Source organism: Nycticebus coucang, chromosome 7 (genome assembly GCF_027406575.1).
Source record: "Nycticebus coucang isolate mNycCou1 chromosome 7, mNycCou1.pri, whole genome shotgun sequence".
Classification (NCBI taxonomy): Eukaryota; Metazoa; Chordata; class Mammalia; order Primates; family Lorisidae; genus Nycticebus; species Nycticebus coucang.
Genome location: NC_069786.1, coordinates 15,717,534 through 15,743,706, shown reverse-complemented (window position 1 = coordinate 15,743,706; position 26,173 = coordinate 15,717,534). Strand labels below are relative to the sequence as shown.

General features: G+C 41.3%; 1 protein-coding gene across 36 annotated transcripts in view; it reads right to left on the bottom strand.

Annotated features, from left to right (window-relative positions):
* The window catches only part of CLASP1 (cytoplasmic linker associated protein 1), a 307,493-nt gene that overhangs the window by 236,023 nt on the left and 45,297 nt on the right, over window positions 1–26,173 (bottom strand). For all 36 annotated transcript variants that reach the window (XM_053596856.1, XM_053596855.1, XM_053596870.1 and 33 more), the window contains one exon: window positions 22,404–22,883. In XM_053596856.1, the coding sequence (XP_053452831.1) occupies window positions 22,404–22,598 (195 nt within the window). In that variant the 5' untranslated portion in view covers window positions 22,599–22,883. The remainder of the gene's footprint in view (window positions 1–22,403; window positions 22,884–26,173) is intronic.

The following is a 26,173-nucleotide window of genomic DNA, read 5'->3' as shown; positions in this document are numbered from 1 at the left end:
TACCCAAGACTATTAGATCAGCAGGAAATACAGGACTTGCTTTATTTTTCTTACCAACTCCCTAAACAATGTGCAAAGTTGTACCTATTAGACAGAGGCTGAATGAGGGACCTAAGGGTGTCCCTGTCCTACAGACTTCCATTCAAATTCCAATCCAATGTCACATGCCCTAGAGAACAGTACTTAACCTAGCACATTCCCAGAGCTAACTGACACCTAGGCATTGTGGTAAAATTCAAGAAATGCATATATAAAAACGAGAAACATAGCAGAAGGTCAAATACATGGTCACTATCTTCATGATCCTCATACATTCCTTTTCCACAATCTGTCATCATGTATACGTTCTAATTCACTGTTGACTTTGCTCAAGCAAAATCACCTCCTGTTTTCACAGAATGCCTGTCAAGTGCCCATATAGTGTCCAACAAGCTAGTATTTCCCCAGCCAAGAACTTTTCTATTCTTGCTCATTTGTATTCTCTTGTTCTTCACTGCTATGATTTAAATGTCTGTGTTCCCTCCAAAATTCATGTTAAAACTTAAACCTCAATGCGACAGTATTAAGAGATGAGGCCTTTAGGAGGTGATTAAGTCGTGAGAATGGAACCTGGATGAATGACATTAGTAATTTTATAAAAGTTAGAGGAACTGGCTTCGGAGCTCAATGGTTAGGGTGCGAGCCACATACATGGAGGCAGGCAGGTTAGAACCCGACCCGGGCCAGCTAAACAACAATGATGACAACTGCAACAAAAAAAATAGCTGGGCATTGTGGTGGGCGCCAAGAGAATCACTTAAGCCCAAGATTTTGAGATTGCTGTGAGCTGTGATGCCACAGTACTCTACCAAGGGTGACACAGTGAGATTCTGTCTCTAAATAAATAAATAAATAAATAAAAAGTAAGAGTTGTGGTGGCACCTGTGGCTCAAAGGAGTAGGGCACAGGCCCCATATGCCAGAGGTGGTGGGTTCAAACCCAGCCTCGGCCAGAAACTGGAAAAAAAAAAAGTTAGAGTTACTAGTAGCTAGGCCCTTTTTGCCCTTCCACCATATGAAGACATAGTGTTCATCCATTCTAGCAACAAGGTGCTATCCTGGAAGCAGAGACAGGCCCTCTCTAGACACTCAACCTGCCAGTACCTTGATCTCAGACTTCCAGCCCCCAGGACTATGAGAAAAAATTTCTATTATTTATTCATTACCCAGATCATGGTTATTTTTGTTATAGCAGCATATACATTACCCACAATCAGCTTTAAGCTCATTTGAATGCAATTTCTTCCAACCCTGAAAAACATACAGGACTTTACATGACTCACTTAAATGGTCAAATTGCTGCACACAGTGTGCCTACAGTCTCTCCCTCACTTCAAGCTGGTTGAGAACCAATTACCTGACGTTTAGATATGCTCTGTGCATGGCTATTATAGTGGATGGAAGGAGGTTAAATGCTCTCAGGTGATTCTAATATGCCCCACACAGAGATGAATGCTTGTTTCCAAAATAGAATCCTTTAAAAATGTAAAAAAAAAAAAGGGTGGAGTATACACCGTACAGTCCATTTTAGTACATATTTTAATGCACTGAGAAACCTGGTCCAGACACCTTTCACTTACTACACTGCAAAGACACTCAACCAATACAACCACAGCTCCTATCTCCTGCAATGAGGCTGTACTGCTCTGCTCTGCTCTGCAAAGAAACTGTTCCTCTGGCCTCTCTTTCTGCCACTGTTTGGCTGTCCCAAAAAGGGACAAATGATATAACAGATAAGCAAAGGTAGGCAGTGATAGTACCAAACCAACTACAAAGAAATGAAATAAGAATATTAGAATTGATGATATAAAATGATCTTAAAGCTAGTTAAGTACTTACTACATGTCAACTACTTTCTATATATGAACTTTTTCCCTCATAACAACGCTATGAATCAATAGCGTACCCATTTTACAGATGAAAAACTGAGGCCTAGAGAAGTTAAATTATTCGCCCAGGAGCACACAGCTAGCAAGAGAAGGAGTAATGGAGGGAGTATAGATGGATTCTCACCCAGTCTTGGCCTCAGATTCCAGGCTCTTTTATTTTTCATTATAAATCGCCTACTTTACAGAGCTGGCTATCCCTTCAAAGAAAAGAGAAGAAAGCAGAACACCAACTAGGAATCCATGAGAGGAAGTCCCAACATTACAAAGTGTTTTATAAACGTCTCCCCAGCTTGGGAGCATTTGCTAGCAAGTTGCAAAAAGCAATAGCTGAACAGCCAGAGGTAGGTCATGATTTCAGAGGATACAAAGGAAAGCAACTGATTTAGAACACAACTCCACAGAGACCAGGTACATCACCTCTCCTTTGCCAGTGTTCCCATTCTATGAGCGCATCCCCTGCCCTAAACAGGGTATACCAAGTTTTGGAGATTTGGAGATGGGGGGCAGATCAAATTTCCTTAAAGAGATAAAGATCTCAACCTATAAAAATAACTCCTTATAGCAAAGCACTAAAAGTTTCCATTAAGACAACAGCTATTCATGGGGAAAAAGTGGTGACATCTCGTTGGCTTCTCATTGTGCCACACTCAACCTGACCACTCCACTTTGCTCCTTTAGTAAAGATAACAGATCTGAGCAGAACGCAAACAAAACACATGCCTAATATGAACAAAGCTGCCTCATATGTACTTTAACATTTTTTGAGGGCCTTACAGTATTCTTTAAAAAGGAAGAAAAGGCTCAGCGCCTGTGGCTCAAGCAGCTAAGGTGCCAGCCACATACACCTGAGGTGGCAGGTTCAAATCCAGTCCAGGCCCGCCAAAAACAATGACAGCTGCAACCAAAAACTAGCTGGGCCTTGTGGCTGGCACCTGTAGTCCCAGCTACTTGGGAGGCTAAGGCAGGAGAATCGCTTGAGCCCAGGAGTTGGAGGTTGCTGCAAGCTGTGATGCCACGGCACTCTACCCAGGTTGACTAACAGCTTGAGGCTCTGTCTCTAAATAAATGGAAGAAAATTTCTAAATCCTGTAGTATTATTTTTAAAATTTCCAGGCCAGGCATGGTGGCTCATGCCTATAATCCTAGCCCTCTCGGAGGCCAAGGCAGGTGGATTGCCTGAGTTCAGAGGTTCAAGACCAGCCTGAGCAAAAGTGAGACCCCGATCTCTAAAAACAGTTGGGCCCTGTGGCGGCCGCCGAGGCAGGCGCCTGTGGTCCCAGCTACTTGGAAGGCAGAGGCAAGAGAATCACTTGAGCCCAAGAGTTTGAGGTTGCTGTGAGCTATTACGCCATGGCACTCTACCAAGGGCAATAAAGTGAGACTCTGTCTTAAAAAAATAATAAAAATAAAATAAAATTAACAACAATGAAAATCTTGTGGTAATCTCTATAATGCTTCCCACTCATCCCCCTTTAAAAACACTCTATTAATAGTTTGGCATGTGCCATAACAGATTTTACTCTATGCAGAAACAAAGGGTTTCCTTGAACTAAATTATGCCCAATATGAATTTTTTTCAAAAAGGTCCACTTACTGGCAATTATCTTTGGCGTATATAAGATCTGACAACTAAGTTCATGAACTCGCCCAAGAAAAAGTGCTACATCCCTCATTGCTGAATATCACACAGTCACCTTCAAAGTCCTCCCCTTGGGAAGCCATGCTCCAACACCAGTGCCTAGTCCACCCTTCAAAGCCATTTTGGAACTCTTCTTCTGGAATGGTCATGAGAGCCATCATCTTATAACCCTTGATGCCCTGAATGTCATCAAAATATCTTCCCTTCAATGTTTCCTTCAGCTTTGTGTAAAGAAAAAAGTCACTGGGGGCTAGATCAGGTGAGTAGGGAGAGTGTTCCAATACAGTTATTTGTTTACTGGCTACAAACTCCCTCACAGACAGTCCCTTTTGAGCTGGTACATTGTTGTGATGTAAGAGCCATGAGTTGTCGGAGAAGAGATCAGCCCATTTTTTTCATTGTTGTCTTTTTCACACAGCTTTTTCAGCCCACCCAAATAGTAAACTTGATTAACTGTCCAGTTAATAACAATTCATAATGAATAATACCTCTGGCATCAAAAAAGGTCGGCAACACCATCTTGACTCTTGATTTGTACTGACCAAACTCTTTTGGTTGTGGAGAACTGGCTGATTTCCATTGTGCACTTTGACACTTTGTTTCACGGTCATATTGGTACACCCATGACCAAGTATCTTCATCAGTAATTCTTTCTTTCCTCTCAGAAAAAACGTTTAATCCATTGTAATCCACAGTACACAGCTGTTTTCTTTATGGCATTATCCCCATAAACTTGGACTAACGTGTCTCTGATTTCACTGCCACTCTTGCCAATTTTAAAAAGAAATGCAATGTTTGTTCATTGCTCTAATTCAAGCTCCAACATTCTCATGATAGCACACAAAAACACACAATAATAATGAATAACCCTCAGCAAGATACCACCAGGTGTCGACTTGAACACAGCTGTGAGACTGACATAGCAATCTTATGAAACCATACCAAGTTGTTTGTACATTGCTGCCAATGTAAAGTGCATGTAGCATGTTCTCAACTTCACTGTCAGACCTCTTATATACGTGTTTCTACCGTGCCCACATCCACCTGTGCTTCTGGTCCCTGTGAGTATAAATCCTCCCCATTCATTTCATAGGAAGAGCTGCACACTGAAGCTCCCCACAGCATGTACTGTGAAGAGCCCTGGCTTTTTCCTACCTGTTCTGAACATACTTTTCCCAAAGTAGCACAAATGAGCAAACAGCTGATCCCAGATAAAATAAATTATCCCAGAGGAGGAAAGATCTGGCTCTAGGAGAACAGATCTGAACCTGAAGGGGAAAGACAAGTGCAAGGAATCCTGCTCCCAAAAACAAGGAGGTCCCAGACCCAGGGGCGGGCTGGGAATTGGCCCTGGAGCTTTCCCTTTCCTAATCCCCCTACCATATCCATTAGTTACAACAATATACCCAGGAATGGTTTTAAACATGACAGGAGTATGGTGAGTGTGCATTTGAAAGTTAAAGCAGCATTCAACCCTTTATATACATCAATACCTAAATGACTCAGGCCTCACATTTTTAATATACAGAAAGAATGGCACTATAACCCATAAATACATTAATATTTTGGTGCCATAATTCCAAGATTTAGTAGTCACTAAGGATTAAGTCCTTGATTTAAAGGGGTTGGGAAAGATAGGTGAAAGTCTCTCTTAATGACACGGTCAAAAGTCCAAATAATAAAGAATCATCAGAAAAGAAACAAAATGAAGTACAAACAGAGATGAATTAATGCCAAGCACTGTGCAATACTTGGGCACAACTAGGTCAGTTGCTCCTGACCACCCCCTGCAATACACAGTACTCTCCTTCTGTGGAAAGGAAACGGAGACTTAACAGCATGCCTAAAACCATACAAACACTACATAGAGCGCTGATGCAAACCCAAGCCTGTGATTCCAACACCCAAGGCTTCCCACTAGACTCCAAAGCCTCCCAGGCAATCTAAAGTATGAAGTTCACGGTTTCCCTGGTGGTTACTCCTGGGCCACTTAGTCCCAGCTGACATCCTCTTTTGGGGGGAACTGATCCTCCTTGCCCCATCTCTTGACATGAGTGGGAAAGCCAGCATTTTCTTGCATAGTCCCGCCTCCCTGACCACAATATATGGGGCAAGGGTTTCAGGGGTTGTTTTGGAATTTGTGGTTGTTTCACACAAAGCTGGAAAAGACAGACTCAGTTCTCTGGTGGTGGAGCTACAAGAACTAAGTCAGAGCCATAGTAGACAGGAGTGTAACACTGAAGGCAGAGGCCTATGTCCAAAAACACAGCCACTAGGCAGACAGAAGCACAATCCTCCCCACTCAAGTCCTCACCACTCTTTCCACAGCGATATCAACCACCACCCTGGGTGACCACCTGCTCCAGTAACACCCTTATTTAACTTAAACTCATTTCAACTGAGTTTCTGTTCAATTCAAAGTCTGTCTGACTTACCTCCCATGATCAGAAAGATTATCAATAGTCATTCTCTTTACAAAGGTGTTTTTTGAAAAACACTCTTAGGTTAGGTTGAAATCATATGGAGAATCAATGAGATCATATACCTCCCTGCCCAAAAGAAACAAAATTACTATCTCCTAGCCAAGTTAAGATGAGCTGAAATTTATTGGCTTATATGGTAGGTTGAGAAAGCACTTGGAATATTCCAAAGAAATGGATTTTGATAATTTTTTCTCAGAACTCACTTGGAAGACAGGTCAATATTATTCTTATTCTGTATAGAAAAAAATAAAGTAACTAGACTAAATAACAGCAAATAGACTCAACTGCTCTAATCCATTTCGAAATGGACTTGTTGAGGCATTAGGACTTCCTCCTCCTAATCACAGACATCTTGTCTGTCAATATTTAATACACCCACACAATTTTCATCAACCACTTAATGGGGAAACAAGATTAAGAAAAATAAAATTACTTATTTCTTCTTAAGACGTTTTCTCATCTGAAAGGTTAGAAGCAGAAGAAAATTCTCCATACAGCTTCTAGCAACAGCTGTATCTTTGGCCCATCCAAAAGGAAAAATATCAAGGAGTGGTAAGGAGGCAGTCACACACCACTGACAGGTCGGCAATCTGACAAACTCCAACCCAGCAATTCAACCTTTCAGTCCTGTCAACACAGAGGCATATACGATGGCAGAAACATACGTATGGATGCACATACGTAAGGATCTGTGATGGTGGCCAAAAAATGAGAAACAGCCCAGATGTTAGCAAAAAGTACAGATAAGACAATGATGGCTAAACATGCATAGAATTAAAGTCATATTCTACGTGATGTGATCTCTCGATTGGAACAGTGATTGTAACATATGTTTAAACTAAAAAAAATTGATAAAATAGCATGATCAGTCTTATATAAATATTCTATCTTCTTTCTATAGATATAAATAATACACTAACTCAGGACAAAAAACTATGAGTGATTTTCAATTTTTTCACTGCAACCTTTGTTAATATGCTATTATTTATACAATGCATTCATACCACTTTTACCACAATAAAAACAAAAATTTTATAATCAGCATTTACAAAAAATACTTCAACTAAACACCCCTCAAGAAATTATTTTAAAAGGCTATTCCCAACACATGTGTCTAAATCCCAAAGTACATGAGACACAGGACTCTCAGCCAAAGTTAAGAAGTCAAAGGCAAAAATACTTCCATGGCTATTTTTCTAAGTGTTATTCAAAACTATGTGTTTTTTCTTAAAATATATTTGCTAAATCCAAAAAAAAAAAAATCAAATGCTTAATGCAGTAAAGGAAGTTGGCCATCTTTTTTAAAGGGCTACACAAAGCCAACAATTGTGTTCTGAAGCCTGAAATCTTGAACAATTCTCAAAATTAATCCTAGCCTGTCATATATCCAAACAAATACCAAAAGCCACCATATCCTCCCCCCTAGTGCCATTACTCAAATCTGCTTCTCCCTCACCTCCCCTTAGTCCTGGTGCACAACACCTTCATGAGATTTCTAACTCCCCAGGCAATCTTCAGCGCCCACTTCTATGCCTGGGTCACGGCTTTCCTGGACGTCTTTCCATGGCTTCCACTGCCATCCCAATTAGTAAGAAAGTCCTGCTATGGTGTTGCAAGGCAGTTTCTCCAGATTGCCCTCGGAACTTCTCTACCTGGGAAATTTGCTGCGGCACAACCTGCCTGCTTATATCTCAGAACATTAACATTACCTCTATTAACAACATCCTCCTTCACAGAGCCTGCTCAGCTATATCTCTTTCCTCAACCAAAAGAGTCCTAAAGACCATCTCATCCACCAGGCTTTTAAGGATGATTAAACACAGAAAGACTCCTATCAGTCATCAAACCTTACACTAAAATCTTCCTCCCCATTTATAACTGCATCTATTTGGTCCACGATGGACAGTCATGTTAAAAGACTCCCTCTTTGTTCTTATCCAAAATCTAAGCAGCTGTAGCTCAGGTGATTCCTCTAGGCCCGCAGTTCTCAGCCTGTGGGTTGCGACCCCTTTGGGTCGCCTAAGACCATCCTCCATATGGTCTTCACATATAACATAGGCCATCCTGCATATCGATTCATAACAGTAGCAAAACCACAGTTATGAAGTAGCAATGAAAATAATTTTATGGTTGGAGGTCACCACAACATGAGGTTGTGTATTAAAGGGTCAGCTTTAGGAAGGTTGAGAACCACTGCTCTAGGCTGACCTCACATTCTCTCCTTCAAGCCACTTTATTTTCATCAGAATCTGACTTTGTTGCTGAAGCTAAAGTGCCGCGGCCGTAGCTCACTGCAGCCCTGACATCCTTGGCTCAAGTGATACTCCTGTCTCAGCCACCTATGTAACTAGCACTACAGTCACTTACTTACTACCATGCCCAACTAACATTTTTTTCTTTCTTTCCTTCTTTTTTGTAAACACAAAGTTTCATTATGTTGCTCAGGCTGTTCTTGAACTGGCCTCAAGTGATCCTTCTGCCTCAGGCACCCAAAATGCTAGGATTACAGTATGAACTACTGCACCCAGCCTCTTCTCTAGACTCTTCACCATGGTCCTTGTCACCGACACTCCCTTTACCCAATGTATTAAAAAGATAACTCAGTGGGGTCTGCCGAGTTTTGGTTTTCTTTTCACCATGATGTTGACAACTCCTCTTAGACCAGAGCTCAAGTTGGTGAGTTCTCTACAGCTGAAGACCTGGATCTCACTAATACGCGGTGTGTCATCCATTTCCACGCTTTGCTATTTTCCCCTCCTACAAAGTGTGCTTTAATATCCTAACAAATTCAGGACACTTTTTGCTATTATATCTGCCTTTTTATTGTCTCTTCACCATTTAGGAAAACTTATAGCTGATCATCTCTCCACATTCACTTCAGCTGCTAGGAAATCCAAAGTCAAATTGAACTTCATCACATTATTTTATTATATATTCACTAAATTGTGAGGTTACCTTAAATAATTTATGAATATGAATGTACCTAAATAAGATGAATTTTACATATTTTTTTCTTCCTTCTTTATCTAAAACTATCAAAATATACACTTCATTCCTCCTATACCTAATAGCCATAGGATATACATTTCAAAAGTATATGAAGCCAACTAATAAATGAAGAAAGACTAGTGAAATTTAAACAATTACCTTTTGGCAGCCAGCACAGCAATAATTATTGTTAAGCAAGAATCCTCAATGGGCTCTAAAACTACAGATCAAAGTTTAATAAGAAACAGTATAGTTATATTGTCTCAAAATATCCCCCTACAAGATAGCTACTAATTATAAAAGGGGGGGGAGGGGTAACTTTTCAAAGAGCCGTGGTGAACACTTCATTCACAGTATAGAGAAATGTCCTGTGTCTTGTGCTGTGACGCCCTGAGAAAGACCCAGGACTCTGGGACTCCTGCCAACAATGTATAACTCAAAAGAGTAGGGTGCTGGCCCCATATGCTGGAGGTGGCGGGTTCAAACCCAACCCTGGCCGAAACTGCAAAAAAACACAAAACAATGTATAACCTTCCTATAACCAGGAACAACCATCAAACAAGCTCAAACTGAAGAACTTCACAAAATAAAATCTGACTTGTACTCTTCAAAATATTAAGTCAAGAAAGATAAGGGAAGACTGACAATAAACTGTTCCAGAGTACAAGTGACTACACAGACATGAGACCTAAATGTAAAATGTGCTCCTGGGTTGAATAATGAACCAGGATGAAGAATGTATTTTGCTGCAAAGGATATTAGGAGAGCAGGTGAAATTTGAATGAGACCACTTTTTGGATACTAGTAGTATATCAGTCTTAATCCTCATTTAGATAACTGTACTAAGATTAAATAAAAGAATGACCTTATCTTTAGGGAATAAACAGAACTGTTTAGGAGCAACGAGTACTGTATCTACGACTTTTTCTCAAAGGATAATAATAATAAAACAATCATGGTGGCTGGCAAGGTGGCTCAACCTGTAATCCTAGCTCTCTGGGAGGCCAAGGTGGGTGGATTACTTGAGCTCACAAGTTCAAGGCCAGCCTGAGCAAAAAGCGAGACACTGTCTCTACTACAAATGAAAAAACTGTGGCAAGAGGATCACTTGAGCCCAAGTTGAAGGTTGCAGAGAGCTATGTTGCCACCGCACTCTACCCAGGATTACAGCTTGAGACTCTGTCTAAAAAAAAACATGGTAAAGTGAAATACACATGAAAATTCTCTGCACTGTTTTTGAAATTTTCTAACATAAAAAGTTTTTGAGACTGAGCATAGTAGCTCACGCCTGTAATCCTAGCACTCTGGGAAGCTGAAGTGAGTGGATTGCTTGAGCTCAGGAGTTCAAGACCAGGGAGAACAAGAGCGAAACCCCGTCTCTACTAAAAAGTAGAAAAAGTATCTGGGCATTGTGACAAGTGCCTATCAACTACTTGTGGAGGGCTGAGGCAAAGGACTACTTAAGTCCAAGAATTTGAAATTGTTGTGAGCAAAGATCCCACAGCACTCTACCCCAGGCTAAAAATAAAAAAGTTTGAAAAGTATGTATGTTCATCATCCCACTAGGAACCAAGGAACTATTTTAAATATATTCATCTGAAATATTTTTGTTTATTTGTTTATTAAAGTACAAAATGAGGCTCGGCAGACATAGCACAGTGTTTACAGTGTCAGCCACATACACCAAGGCTGGCGGGTTCGAACCTAGCCAGGTCAGCTAAACAACAATGACAACTGCAACAAGAAAACAGACAGGTGTTGAGGTGGACACCTGTAATCCCAGCTACTTGGGAGGCTGAGGCAAGAGAATTGCTTAAACCAAAGAGTTTGAGGTTGCTGTGAGCTGTGACACCACGGCACTTGTGGAGGGCGGCATAATGAGACTCTGTCTCAAAAAAAAATAAAGTACAAAATGAGTTGCTTCTCTCTCATTCAGGACCCAGTCTCCTTAGGTAATCATTAACATAGAGTGTGTTCTTACACCTTTTTCTTTATGTTCCAATAAAAGCAACATTAGTAGCAGCATCATAAAGGAAATACTGCATACTGCTTTAGAGGTAGGCTCTGAAGTCAGACCATCCAGACTAAAATCCTGCCTGTGATGCTTTCCAGTCATGCAACTCTGGCAAATTTTTTCATTTCCCTTAAGCAGTTCTCCCAGCTAAAGAATGGAGATAATCATAAGGTTTATCAAATAGCACTTACAATTAACATTAACTTTCCACAGATCTTCTCATTTGGGCCAATAACTATAATATTTTCATCAATTTCCCTTTACTGACTACACACTACATACTAAACACTACACTCGGCATCTTACACATAGTAGGTATCAGCAGACCCATTGTACAGGTAAGAAAATACACTCAAAAAAAAAAAAAAAAAAGTTACCTGCTCAAAGGTCTACGGGGCACAACCAGGACAGGAATCTGGACAATTCATACTCAAATCTGAATTCTTTCTAGTATGCTCTGTTGCCTTTGATATATGCAAACACATATTTAGGAAAAAGTGCCATTATATACACCAAGTACACCATTTTTGTTCAACAATACACATAAATTTTTTTGAAATAAACTTCCCTGACATTTCTTGCTTTTGCTTAGTACTGCTCACTACAGCTTTTCTACTTACAACAGAAGCCCCTGTCTGTTTAAATTACACCAGAGAAATCCACCTCCTATAGCCAACAAAACACTGCAAGGAAAACCTGGGGAAAATGGATGGTCTCTGAAAGGATGTGTCACTTGGTGGCAGCACCAAGCACACTGCCAGAAAAGGAAACAGAAGTCACTTAATCTGAATCCAATAATCTTTTCTGGCTCTCCTCTCAAGGACACCAGGAGGGTAATAAAAACCTCAATGAAAGCCAAGGTTTGGGAGCTAGGCAAAGGAAATAAGGACCTCTTCTTATCTGTCAACACATTCCCCTTCCGCCTACAAGCACACACTTGATCCAGGGCAACACTGAGCTCTGTAGAGTTTAGGAGAAACTAAATCTTCTAAAGTCTACAGAGAAGTCATCTCAGAACCCTTTGCAACTTACTCCTTTTGCTTCTTCTTGACTCTATTTAATTCATTCCACTACTCCATCAAGGCCTCTACAACCAAGAATACCTTTAAGTTTTTTTTCCTTCTCCACATAACAGCATTTATGCTACATACACAATCTTGCGATGCAATTTAGCACTGAATTATTTCCTATCCTACACTGTGCACTATCCTCCACGTTCCTCCAATTAGACCATAAGGATTTTTAGGACAGAGTCAAAGTAAGTCCAGGTTAACAGGAAACCCACAAATCTCAAATGCAAGGCAACATGGCACAGCCCTTGAGACAAATGCACACAGGGATGAAGCCCACACATAACACATTAAATCTAGACAGCTTAGATGCTGGGCAGGGACCATGACCACCTTTTCCCTGCTGTATATCCAGCTTCCACTGCAGCTACTGGCACATCGTAAGCGTTTAATTAACTTCAGTTGTTGCATAAAGACCTGGGTTTAAATCCCAGCAATCCTTATTACTAACTCAAGACACCCTGAACAAGTTACCTGATTTTTTTTTGTTGTTGTTGTTGTTGCAGTTTTTGGCTGGGGCTGGGTTTGAACCCACCACCTCTGGCATATGGGGCCAGCGCCTTACTCCTTTGAGCCACAGGCGCCACCCGAGTTACCTGATTTTTTGAACAGTGTTTCTTACCTGTAAAATGGGAACAACAGTATCTACCCTCACAAGATAAATGACTTCTAAGTTTAAAATGTACACAGATTTAGCACAGTTTCTGGTACACAGTAAAAGCACCATACCCATCGGCTACCATTACTTTCTACAATATTAATTTAAGTTCATAATCATTTAGCCAAAACTCTAGAGGCAAGATGTGTTTTGGAAAACAGGATTTTTCAGATTTTAGGAAGGTAGAACAGTGCATTACTATGTGTGCATGCATCTATGTGTGTATATACACAGAAGTCTGCAATTAAGTTCACAAACTTGCCACCGTGCACGCACGTACACCAGCAGCACTGCACAAACTACTCTGCAAGGTTCACCACCTTGACACATCAGTGTCTCGCAGCTGTGCTGGTGTCAACACGTGGTGGCTTCTTGCTGAGTGTCATTCATTACTGTTGTGTGTTTTTGTGGAAGGTCAGAGCTTGAAGTAGAACAATGAACAGACATTACATTTCTTATTAAACTTGACAAGAGTGGAAGTGCAATCAGGAACATGCTAGTCCAAGCCTGGGGATAATGCCATGAGGAAAACCGCAGTGGACAAATGGATCAAATGTTTTCCTGAGGGGAGAGAATAAATCAGTGGAGAGGGGTCAGGGCGGCAGTAACAAGAACAGCACATGCAGAAAGTCATCAAATTGTGCATCAATATCATCAGCTGTAGCCAGGAGTTGTGGTGGGTGCCCGTAGTCCCATCTACTTGGGAGGCTGAGGCAAGAGAATCACTTAAGCCCAAGAGTTCGAAGTTACCGTGAGCTATGACGCTACAGCACTCTACCGAGGGCGACGTAATGAGCCCTCAAAAAAAATTCTCAAAAAAAATCATCAGTTGACTGTGAGAAGCACAGCAGACCAAGTAAACATCAACAGGAAAATTTTAACTGGAAAACTTGACATGAGAAAGGTGTGTGCAAAATGGTCTTAAAGGAGCTCCCTGATGAACACAAGCAAAGAGCTCAGGAGGCACTGTGAGGGACTGATCACTTTATTCTTTTCCTGAAGATAGAGGAAATACCGAAAGGAAGACATTTTGATGGCACTGAGGAGATCAAGGGTAATAAGACAACAGCGCTGATGGCCATTCCAGAAAAAGAGTTCCGAAATTATTTTGCAGGGTGGACTATGTGGTGGCTTCAGTGCACAGTCTCCCCAAGGGGGCTACTCCGAAGGTGCCCATAGTGCTTTTCAGCAGTGAGGTATGTAGCACTTTTTCCAGGATGAGTTCATAAACTTAGTTGTCAGACCTTGTACCTGCGTGTTTACATATGCATATACAAATATATCAATACAAACATATAAATCCCTTGAACAAAATCCAGGATAGCAACCCATAATCAAACATAAATATTTTTATAGCAACCCACAATCACATATATTAATATTTTTGCAGCGGCACATACACTATGCAGGTAAATAAAGAATAAATAGTTTCATGTCAGTTCACTTCAGGACAAACTGACAAATGAGCTAGTCTTTTGGAGCTTCTGGGATTCTGAAACTAGGGAGAAAAGCCTATGGTACTGTACTCACAAAAGCACTAGGGTCTCCACTAGGAAGCTTTATTTTCACTGAGCCCACGAAAGGTACAAATGCTTGCACTGGTGTGACTATGAGGCACATATGACTGCACTGTCAGGCAGAACAAAAGCTATCAAGATGACCTGAGAAATGTATACCACACAATTCAGCCACAACCCCCTCCAGCTGCCACAGTCCCAGCAGCCTCTCCAGGACAGATACTCTTACGCTTTCATTTCTTCTCACTTACAGGAAAAGGGAAATGCACGGAGAACTCTATCCACATCTTTCCTTGTCTTCAAGTTTTAATCAAGACAAACAGGGAAAGGCGAACAGATCAATAAGGGTAGCCATATTCAAAAATTGGAGGCTGTTATTTTTATTTTTACTGTATGAGTTTCCTTCCAGGACTCCCGTGGTCACTATGACAACACGGAACACTTCACAAATCCATCCAGGTGGAATAGCAATCTTACAGTGTGGCCTGCTGGTGTTCTAGGTGTATGTTTTTGTTTTATTTTTTGTTTGGATTTTTGGAGACAGAGTCTCACTTTTTGCCCTCAGTAGAGGGCCATGCATCCTAGCTGACAGCAACCTCATACTCTTGGGTTCCAAGAGATCCTCTTCCCTCAGCCTCCCAAGTAGCTGCAACTACAGGCACCCACCACAACATCAGGCTAGTTTTTCTATTCTTATTAGAGATAGGGTCTTGCTCTTGCTGAGGCTGGTCTTGAACTCCTGCAATCAAGTGATCTACCCACCTTGGCCTCCCAGAGTGCTAGCAATACAGACATGAGCCAGCATGCAATACACACATGACCTAGCCTGGATGTACAATTACTTAAATAGCCAATTGCTCAACTCTCAAGATAATTTCTACTACCAGAGATTCGAGGGCCAGCTCACTGGAGATGGTCAGTGGTAGGCTAACAGGATTTAAACTGATCCCAATATTGTAGTGATGACAGGCAAAAAGAGGAGCTGGGGGAACAGCTGCAGACCTGCTGCTCCTAAGCTCCATTCTGGACCAGTGTGGTTTTATTTATTTGCTCCCTTGGATAACTGCACCTTGGGTCCCACTTTCTCCAGGAAGCCAACTGCACTAGCTGTATGCAAATGACGTATCTTGTGCATTGTAACTTTTTTTCTTAATATCAATATTCTGGTTTTATCATTTTGTATATTTTCATCTAAGGCTCTCATTCCTGCACTGTGTTCTTAGGTAAATGAGCAATCTCAGGGATAACTTTAGCAGCATCTCCAGGTCTACACAGCAGGAATATTTTTTGTTGTTTTTATCACCATGGAGAGCAACTATTTGGAGTGCATAGCCTACTGAACTACCTCACATTTGCCATTAGAGCTATCTTTTCTGCCACAATGTCCACTTGAAACCCCTTACACCCTGAAAATGTTGCATGGGAGACTAGGTTCTAACTACGTTGCCCCATGACTTGATTGCCTTCTACTAGAAAATTAGAAATTAGTCTAAACAGGAAAAAATGGTACACAGAGGCTGGACCAAGTCAGAGGCCCAGAGAGGAAGCCAAGGTTAGGGGAGAGTTATCTAATCCTAGGGTACAGGACATGCAAATATCTGATACATCCTTCACTGAGTAAGGCTGGCCCACAATGCAAAATAGTATATGTGTGTCTTTATAAAAATTGTGAATTGCCAGCCTGAGCATGAGCAAGACCCCATCTCTAAAAAATAGTCAGGCATTGTGGCAGGCACCTGTAGTCCCAGCTACTCAAGAGGCTGAGGGAAGTGGATCACTTGAGCCCAAGAGTTAGAAGTTGCTGTGAGCTATGACACCACAGCACTCCACCCAGGGTGACAAAATGAGACTCTGTCTCAAAACAAAATAACAACAACTACAAAAAAAAAAAAAAAAAACGTGAGTTGGTAAGAATAAGTTTTAAGACCAATATCCCTATGCTGTTGAAGGACAGATACATTATATGAAGCGAGGACTAAAATCTTTAACCTTCAAAGTTCTTAGGTTCCAAGGAATCCCATAGCCAGGGTCTTTTGTGTTACCCAGAGCCAGTGTTCTGCCTGGCTGTAGTTGTGATTAATAATGTCACAGTAGCTGAAGGAGAAAAAGGGGCTTTGTTTACATGCTGTGCAATCACCATAAACCTACCTCACTATGTTGCAATGGGTAAATGCAATAGAACACAATGGGTAGTGTGTGTCTGCTGTCCCCCTAGTTATTGTATTAGTCTGGGCTTTGCAGGACTTTACTGAGTTGGTAATTTAGAGGTGGCCTAGCCTGTGTAAATGTGTTAGTTTTCATGTTCTTTTGGGATTTTATTGTTTACAAACTTCTTTTTGTATTGAATGAAAAATAGCCACAGCATCTTTGAAAGAAGATTCTGCACCAGGCAAAAGAACCTGCACATCAACCTTTGTGTTCCCCTTCCTACTTCCAAATTTCCATTAGACCTTCTGTCCTAAAAACTTTTCTCCTGTTCTACCCTCCTTCCCATCTCCCCCAACAAAAGAACACCTACAGACCTACACACACATGCATTTAACTCTTAAATCTCTACAACTCTTAAACGATTTATACAAAAATCTGAAGGAACCCATCATCTCGGTCCCAATCTCCTAAGTCAAGACCATTTCTTCAGAGTGATTCATGCCATACACAGCTGTATTTTGGATGGATCAAACCTATTTAGTCTGTAATACTAAAGAAAAGAGAAGCAAGGGGGGGCCTTCCATGTAGAAAAGTGGGGGCAGGAGAACAAGGGAGAGACTATAAATGTATATCTAAGTCACGCAGGAACTTTTACACAGGTGCCAGAAACTTATGTCAAAGTGGCCATGAGATTGTTTAATAGGAAACAGATGAAAATAACCTCATATTTACTGCTAGAAACCAAAGCTTTGTGTGAAATCTTGAATTTATAGGGAGGGAGAGTAGGAAAGCCTGTACTTGTCCGTTATTTTCCTAATACCTTCACTTCATTCCTGAACTGCAGGAGACTAAGCCTCCTTGGGCTTTGGTGACCCTATCCAGGGGTAGGTTAATTTGATGATTGATTATGCTGTACTGGGTATTTCCTTTCCCATTTTCTAATCATTTTGTAGCACGCATGCTGACTCTTTTCCCTCTCTTCTACATTCCCTGGGAAAGTACAATGAATAAATACTTATTGATACTTAAGAAAACATAAAAAAACTGATCTCAATGAGTCTGAGTGAGAACTTAAAAAAATTTTTTTTCTGAATCATATAAGGTGATCCTAAAACGATACAAGTTCTGTTTAATCCAAACTGAGGCTCTTCTCCATTCCCCAATTATAAAAATTATAAACCTCGGATGGCGCCTGTGACTCAGTGGGTAGGGCGCCAGCCCCATATACCAAGGGTGGCGGGTTCGAACCCGGCCCTGGCCAAACTGCAACAAAACATAGCCGAGTGTTGCGGCAGTGCCTGTAGTCCCACCTACTTGGGAGGCTGAGGCAAGAGAAACCCTTGAGCTCAAGGGTTTGAGGTTGCTGTGACGCCACGGGACTTTACCAAGGGCAATAAAGTGAGACTCTAATGTCTCTAAAAAAAAAAAAAAAGAAAGAAAGAAATTATAAACCTTACTATTCTTCTCCCAGATTAATCACTAATGGTTCCCACCAGTGGGAAAAAAGTATTTACCTAAGTGGCACCTTAGTGGGTACTCAGTGTTCTAGTAGGGGGCGAACAAACTGTGGTCCAAGGGCCTAAAGCCTTCAGCCTGTTTCTGTACATCAAGTTTTACTGGAATACAACCAGGCCCATTTATTTACATATTGCCTGAGGCTGCTTTTGGAATACAATGGCCCAGGTTATATATTTATAAGTAAATATGGCCCATAAAGCCTAGAACATTTATTCTCTGGCCTGTAAGAAAAATTTACTGACCTCTATTCTTACGAAAAGAGCACCAGCTAAGAAATCAAAGAAACCTATATTTAAATCCAGTTCCATAATCACTAGTAGAAATTATCTCATATTTCTAGGCCTCAGTTACTGGTTTTTTGAGCATTAGTCTTCTCAACTGTAACATGAGAATAACAATATCTACTTCCCAAGGTATACAACTTCTAACTCTAAGTTAAAATGTACACATATTTAGGACAATTTTTGGTAAACAGTAAATGCACCATACATGAGCTACCATTATTTCCACAAAATTAAGTACACAATCACTTATCCAAAACCGATGTGTTCTGGAATAAGAATTTTTCAGATTTTAGGAAGGTAAAATGGTGCGCACTGTAAGGACTCTGTTATCTACCTTGCAGGGGTATTACACAGACTGAGATAAAGGAAATACACCTGACACAAAGCAAGCAATAGACAGCAGCCACTCAACTGCAATTAATGCCACATAACAAATTTGTCTATTATGCTAAGAAATACTCAAATGGGAAGCTGTTCAATGTCTAGCCAAATATTTCTTAAAATAAGGTAACTAGGATTTATCAATGTCCTCTGTTAAGAAAACTAATGCCAACACACAAGTATTACTGTTTTGGAAGGCCAAAATTAATTCTCCTTTCTCCTCTAATTATCATTTAGCCCTTAATTTAAAAATTTAAGAAGCCAAGTTTCAAAGTTTCATTTAATATAAAACTAATCCCTTCGATCCTGACTATATAAAAAAATGTCAAATAAAGCCTAAAGTATACCTCAGGCTCTGAATGAGAAATCTTGATCTATGATTAGAAGAAAGGGGGGGAGGGCCTAACAGATAAATCTCCAGATTTCAGTAAAGCAACCAGCAATACCTGCTGAGCAGTCTCTCAATGTTCCTCTGAGTTCACTCATGGAATCAGCATTTACTGGAGCACCTATTATGTTTCAGACTCTAAAGGCCAGCTGGGAACAAGGTAGGCTGTCAGCACACTTAGTAAAAGCACCATCCCTGGCACTGCTCAGCGTTGTCTAATAAGATTAGAACTATATCACATGGCCCTTGACTGTAAAACCATTTGTATTAAGTCATATAAGATGTTAGAGCTTGAGGACTCCCACACAATTAACTAGTTTAACATCTGCATTGCACAAATAGGTTAACTAAATTGTCCATGGTTATAAGCTAGTTGGCAGTAAACTCGATATTCCTGACTTTCCTGAATCACACTAAGCTGTCTTTGCTTAGGAATTACTTTACAAAAGGTCAAGTCTTAAAAGTTCACTCTTTTGTAACCTGCAAATGCTATTCTGAAAAATCTACCCTATCTTCAATACTCTAAATTCCTCCAGGCAGTGTGACCATTTTCATCTTCTGTCTTCCTACAGAATTCTGTATGTTGCTATTAATGCACACTGTACTGTATTGTAACCATTTGTTTATTTACCAGTTTCCTCCCCATAGACTATGAGCTCCTTGAACACAGGGATCCATGCATTGATAACAACAACAAATGTCTTAGTGCTTACTATGTGGCAGGGGTGTGATAACTTCATACACACTTTCTCACTTAATGCTCATAATAAATTGATTCTCTAGACATTCTAGATAGGAAATCTGGGCTTGGAGAGGTTATAAAAGCTCACCCAGTATAGTTGACTCTACAGATTACTAATTTAACATCCATGTTACCCCAGTACTATCCCCAACAGGAATATAGTAATGGTTCACATACTTTTCCTTCATTTTTTTTTTTTGAGACAGAGTCTCACTTTGTCACCCTCAGTAAAATGCCATGGCGTCATAGCTCACAGCAACCTCAAACTCTTGGGCTCAAGCAATTCTCTTGCCTAAGCCTCCCAAGTAGCTGGGATTACAGGTGCCCACCATAATGCCCAGCTATTTTTAGAGAAAGATCTCACTCTGGGCTCAGGCTGGTCTCGAACCTGTAAGCTTAGGCAATCCACCCACCTTGGCCTCCCAGAGTGCTAGGATTACAGGCAAGAGTCACTGCGCCCAACCTTATTCTTCCTTCTTAACATGACCACATGCTTCATTCAGAAGAGGCTGGATCCCCTTTTAAGACCAGTAGGTTAAGCAAGACAGTCAAAAGCAATCATGGATACCAATCCATTTTCCAGTGGTGCTGGGATGGACATACAAAACCATCTGGCCAATATGATGTAAGAAAATTCTGCTGGGGAACTTCTGGAAAAGGTTCCTCCCAAGTAAGACACAAAAGAAGATATTCTCCTTCCCTGGACACTGCTTTAACTACTACTGGACTTAAATTACTTGAGATACTAAATTATCTTAGGGTAACTTTAGGTCAGTAGAGTCAGTTTCCCATTACTCTGCCAGAAGCATCCTAATGTGCACATAGAAGTGACTGAAATACAGATAAGCTGATTTTATGGCCCTCAATAATGTGATGAGTAGACTCTATGACCTTTTGTCTCTTCAACACTCCCATCATCCAGAACCAATGCCAACCACGTAAGACGCAATTAATGAATAAATAGATGAATGAAAGAGAATTTTAGCTCAGCTTTTAAAGACAGGGAGGATAAACTCTGTATCCAGTTTTAAGATATTAGCGCCCTAGGTAACACCCTTAGCAAGTATAAAGCCTGATTGTTCTTAGATGAGACTGAATAATATATTTTAAAAATAGTCTATATATAATAGAGCCAACAAAGAGATCTTGTCAGTGTCAGTTTCTAAGTCCAAACCAATCTCAAAAGACTGAGTCAGTGAAAAAAGCACAAAAGATTCTGTTTCCGTAAGCCCCATCTGCAATGTCTATAGCACCTATTAGCCATCATGCAAACTTTCCACTCTTCCTTCTATCTCAGCCTGATCCAAAGAGGCCACCCTCTCAGTAAACTAAAAGAGAGGACAAGGGACAGGGAGGAAGGACGAAGACAGGGAGAGTAACGCGACCTCTTCAGCACTTCAAATCCAGACTAGCTTTTATTCATTGAAAGGTAAAATGGTCAACCTTGGCCAGGCCCATTGGCTCACACTTGTAATACCAGCATTTTGGGAGGCTGAGGTAGGAAAATCACTTGGGTCCAGGAATTCAAGACCAGCCTGGGAAACACAATGAGATTCCATCTCTACGAAAAATAGAAAAATTAGCCAGGCATGGTAGTATGTAGCTATATTCTCAGTCATTTGGGAGGCTAAGGCTAGAGGATTGCTTGAACCCAGGAGTTGAGGTTGCAGTGAGCTCTGATGATGGCACTGCACTCTAGCCCAAACAAACAAAACAAGACCTTACCTCAAAATAATCAATTAATTAATTAAAAAGTCAACTTTCAGAATTCATTTGGGCCACATGGTCCAGCCTCTACCCCCAACCCATACTCCCAGCCAAAGGCACATGAAAATCCTTGATCTTTAGAATCTGAAGGATCCGGGCGGCGCCTGTGGCTCAGTCAGTGGGGTGCCGGCCCCATATACCGAGGGTGGCGGGTTCAAACCTGGCCCCGGCCAAACTGCAACTAAAAAATGACCGGGCGTTGTGGCGGGCGCCTGTGGTCCTAGCTGCTCGGGAGGCTGAGGCAAGAGAATCACTTAAGCCCAGGAGTTGGAGGTTGCCGTGAGCTGTGTGAGGCCACGGCACTCTACCGAGGGCCATAGAGTGAGACTCTGTCTCTACAAGAAAAAAAAGAATCTGAAGGATCCTCTAGGACTGAGGCCATTACATATGGGTCACACAAGCATCCTTGACAATTCATACTATTTCTGGGACAGCTTCACAAAAGTGACTTGAAGGTTAAATGTTCTACTTCCTACTACCACTTTGATCTCCCAAAAAAAAAAATCAGTGAAGACATCTGTTATTCACTCATGAAGGGCTATTCACCAAGGTCTCATGACCTATTTACTGCAAGACACAAAATATACTTACGTCAAGGTTGCAAATACTTATAAACTTCCCAACATAGAAGATTCTCCATATCTGTCCACTTGACCTCTCAAAGTGCAAAAAGATTTCTTCCTCCCACCCCTGCTCCCCTCAAAAAAGAAAATTAGTTGCTCTAGAATGAAATGTCCAAAAGCCACAACCTGAAGTGAGTGTCTTATTGGAAGCCAAGGAATCATGCTGAATGCTTACAAAGGTTTTTTTTAAAGGAGCAATTTTGATTCACCAAGGCAATCCAGCCACTACAAGAATGCCTTCTAAAGCACAGCTTACCTTGTAATTGCTAGAGTTCACCCAAGAGGTAGCAAGTCCATCCACAAGTTTATCTAACATGGTCTGGTCATGCTCAAGGTCAGCAGACTTCTGTTTATCTGAGAAATAGTCTATAAGTTCTTGGCCAACCTGCAGTCGTTTCCCCACATCCTTCTGCAACACTTGAGCCAGGCAGGACTCCATGCGAGGCTCCATGGTGGAATTCAAATCCAGATCCAGCAAAAGCTAGAGGGCAGTCAGGATGACTTCCTCCCAGTAGATATACCCAACAGTTTGCCTCTTTGTTCGCTGAAGGTTACTAAGAGCCTGTGTTTCAAAGATGCAATCCGGGGAATGGCAACAATGCACCATGTGTGTCTGAAGAGCAGCTGGTAGGATATTAAAAGTCCAATTTAAATAACTAGTAGGAGATAAAGGAGTAAGTGGCAGGGTGATATTCTACTATTGGGTCTGAAATACTTCATAATTCAGCAGTCCATTCTGAAAAGTAAGAGAAAAACAAATCAGCACAGATAAAATAACACTCCAATGTTAAGAAACATTAAATCAAAGACAAAGCAATTCATGCTGCAGAATCATTTATAATCACAAGTGGAGTGAGAAGCATGAACGTTTGGCAACCATATCAGAATAACATAATTATTATTTTTATCAGGAAGAACATCGAAGCCCAGAGAGAAGAGCCAATGAGCTAAACAGTTGGTGGGTTGATGTTTTTCACAATTTCCCAGCTTGTACATGCACCATTCAGGAAAGCAATCTTCTGCTTTATCTAGCATATTTATTTGTAGCTTAAATTCTGCTTCCCACCAAAAATCTACCACCACTCTGTCTGAATAAGTACTGCAGCTTACTACCTCACTCAGTCTTCTAAAAAACCAAGTACCAGAAGTGGGGCAGGCCCCACAGAAACATCACTGACCAAAGTCGAGTGCAGCACCTATGCCACACGTCTTGTTTAGCAGCTTTATAATGGAGTGAGCAGTAGCCCCTGGGGAAAATCCCCCAACAAAGAAACGAGAGAGATAAAAGGAGACAGTCTCACATTCTGATCAATTATTGATAGAGTATGCTCAGTTGGCAATAGCAACACTTGGCCCCAGAGTATTGTTATAAAATGAAGAGATCCCAAAATCATGTTTGGGTAAGGCAAAAGACAAGATTTGGGAAATACACCAAAATTGCTTTAACCACACAAATTGTATAAGCTGTCTAGCTATTCTATTGCTGCTAGAGCAGTGGTACATATTTATTTACTTCAATTTCTTCTCTCCTAAAAGCATTACTCAAATACTCCCATGCTAAATCAAGAAGATCCACAAGAAACCCACCTTCAAGATGCAGCACTTCCTAACACTATTTACCAACAGAAGTGCTCTTCACACCAGTACTAAGTTCCCACTTTCAAAGGTTCTGGCAGGTCAATCTGTCTTTTATAAATCAAGTAAAATTTAAAATTCTAGGTAACTCTTCCAGTCTAAACACAGCAATTCCCTCCCTTTCTACCATGGCCCCATCCCATGCCTGATCTCAACATAAAAAGAACAATGCTCTGAGTTATAAAATCAGAGTCTTTCTGGTGGGTGTATGACAGGTTTTATCTTGCAGAGAGGTATCTCATGTTTACATGCACAGAAAAAGTAAGAGGAAACCCAGAACTAAGTCCCTGCATCCTCAGCAACATCACGCAGGGCTTCATTGTCTTTACTGGGGACCAAAACGTTGGGATCATGAAGGGTCAGACTGGTCACCAGCGGTTCAAAACTGCCCAGGCTCTAAGTAAAGGTGACAGATTTTCAGGGCCAAGAGCTAAGCAGAGTCAAAGAGGTGGCCGACTGAAGGTGAGCAAGAGATGAGCCTGGTACTGGACAGCAGCAGGCAGGCCCGATGCAGTGTCACCTGCCTTCTTGCCTGCGGCCTGCCAGACAGCACCCAGGCTTCTGCACGGCAGCCCTCAGGACCAGGTTCTCCCAGGTGAGAGGCTGCACAGCCCTCGCCCCCTGCATCCCACCAATGTCCTTTAACCCGCACATGGGCCTGCAGCTCCACTGGTTCCACAATCAGGCTCTAGGGCCCACCACAGGGGGCAGAAAACCATTAATGACCCTGGGAGGGATGAGGAGGATGGCTGAAGATGTACCCCTGAAGAGTAAATAGTCTCTCATGGGCCCCATGGGCCTGAGACTAGGGTATGGACATTAGAGAAGTGTAAAAGAAACCCACATGGGACCAAGTGGCATCACCTCCCTAGATTTCACCATCACCACTACTCTAGTTCCTTAATCCGTTCTTGCGTTGGACTAAAGAAGGTAACAATGATACAGAAAAGCTGAAGCAACAAACAGAATCTCTTCCTTCTGGGTTTAATACTAGTCCAAGAACCAGAACAAATCTTGCTTAGCTCCCAGACCCACTGTTACAGACTTTTGATACCAACAGGAATCACATAAGTCAATTCATTCAATGAGGAAAACATTCCTCCAAAGGCCCAACATATGATTCCCCATCTTCCGCCTTACTGCTTCTAAAAACGTGGGCGGTGAGGGAAAGACAGCATTCAACAGGACTTACAATCTCAGAGAGCAATCCTTCCTTAAACATCTGCTTTCCAGTCATTTCCATGCCCAGAACGAGTCCCTCCTTCAAAAAAAAGATTTACAAATACATAAAAGCAGGTATTACCCTTCCTTCTGATTTCTAGTCCAAACATAACGCCTCTTCTCTACTTCCTTAATCAGCTCTTGTGTTGGACTAAGAAGGTAACAATGATAGAGAAAAACTGAAGAAACAAACAGAATCTCTTCTTTCTAGGTTTAATAGTAGTCCAAGAACCAGAACAAACATCAGGCTGTGGTAGATTAAAAATGGCCACAAATTCTTTACTACTCCTCCCCTACCAAAGCAGCACGTCTAAGTCCTCTCCTTCCACAGTAACTCTAGGCTAGACCCTGTGAAGAATTTTGGCCAGTGGGAAATCAGCACTACAAAAACAAACAGAGACTTGATATGCCAAAACTAGAGTTTGCCTTCTCAGAACCCTGTGCTGGGACAGCCGTGCTGAAAGGAAGCTGGTGTAGCCGACTGGACAGGCGCAGGAGAATCGACACAATCTGACCGACAGCCAGCAGCTACTGCCGGAACTGTAAATGACACCATCTGGGACCACCTGGCCGTTCCACCATCTTACTGCAGCTGCACAAGTAACTGTAAGGAACCAAGCAGAATACCACCCAGCCAAACCCCAGAATTATGGGAAATAACATTTCATTTCGTTGTTTTATTTAAGCCACTACGTTTGTGATGGTTTGTTACATAGCAATAGATAACTGATTCAGTCCTACTTCCCCTAAACAACTATCTTTCAAACTCAGTGCAAAGACTCTCCTAGCTTTTACTCTTTCAAGTGGTCTAAAATCAATAGACACTAACCAATGATAATGAAAAAAAATACCATTTTTAAGCAACTACAAGGTGTCAGGTTCTGCGCTAGGTGATTTACACATACCACCTCCCTCTAATTCTTCAACCAACTCTATAAGGAAGGCATTAACATCACTGCTTCATAGATAAGGAAACGGTGGTAAAGTAAGGGTAAGTAATTTTCCAAGGCTGCATGGCCAATGAGTTTCCTTTCTCCACCTTTGGACCCTTATTATTAGAAGTCTGGCCTAGTTCTGTTATGACAGGGAAAGGAGGTCAGACTTCATGCTTAGCTAAGAAGCAACAGGCAAGAGAACAAGGGCTCCACTCCTTAAGAAAACCCTGGGAGA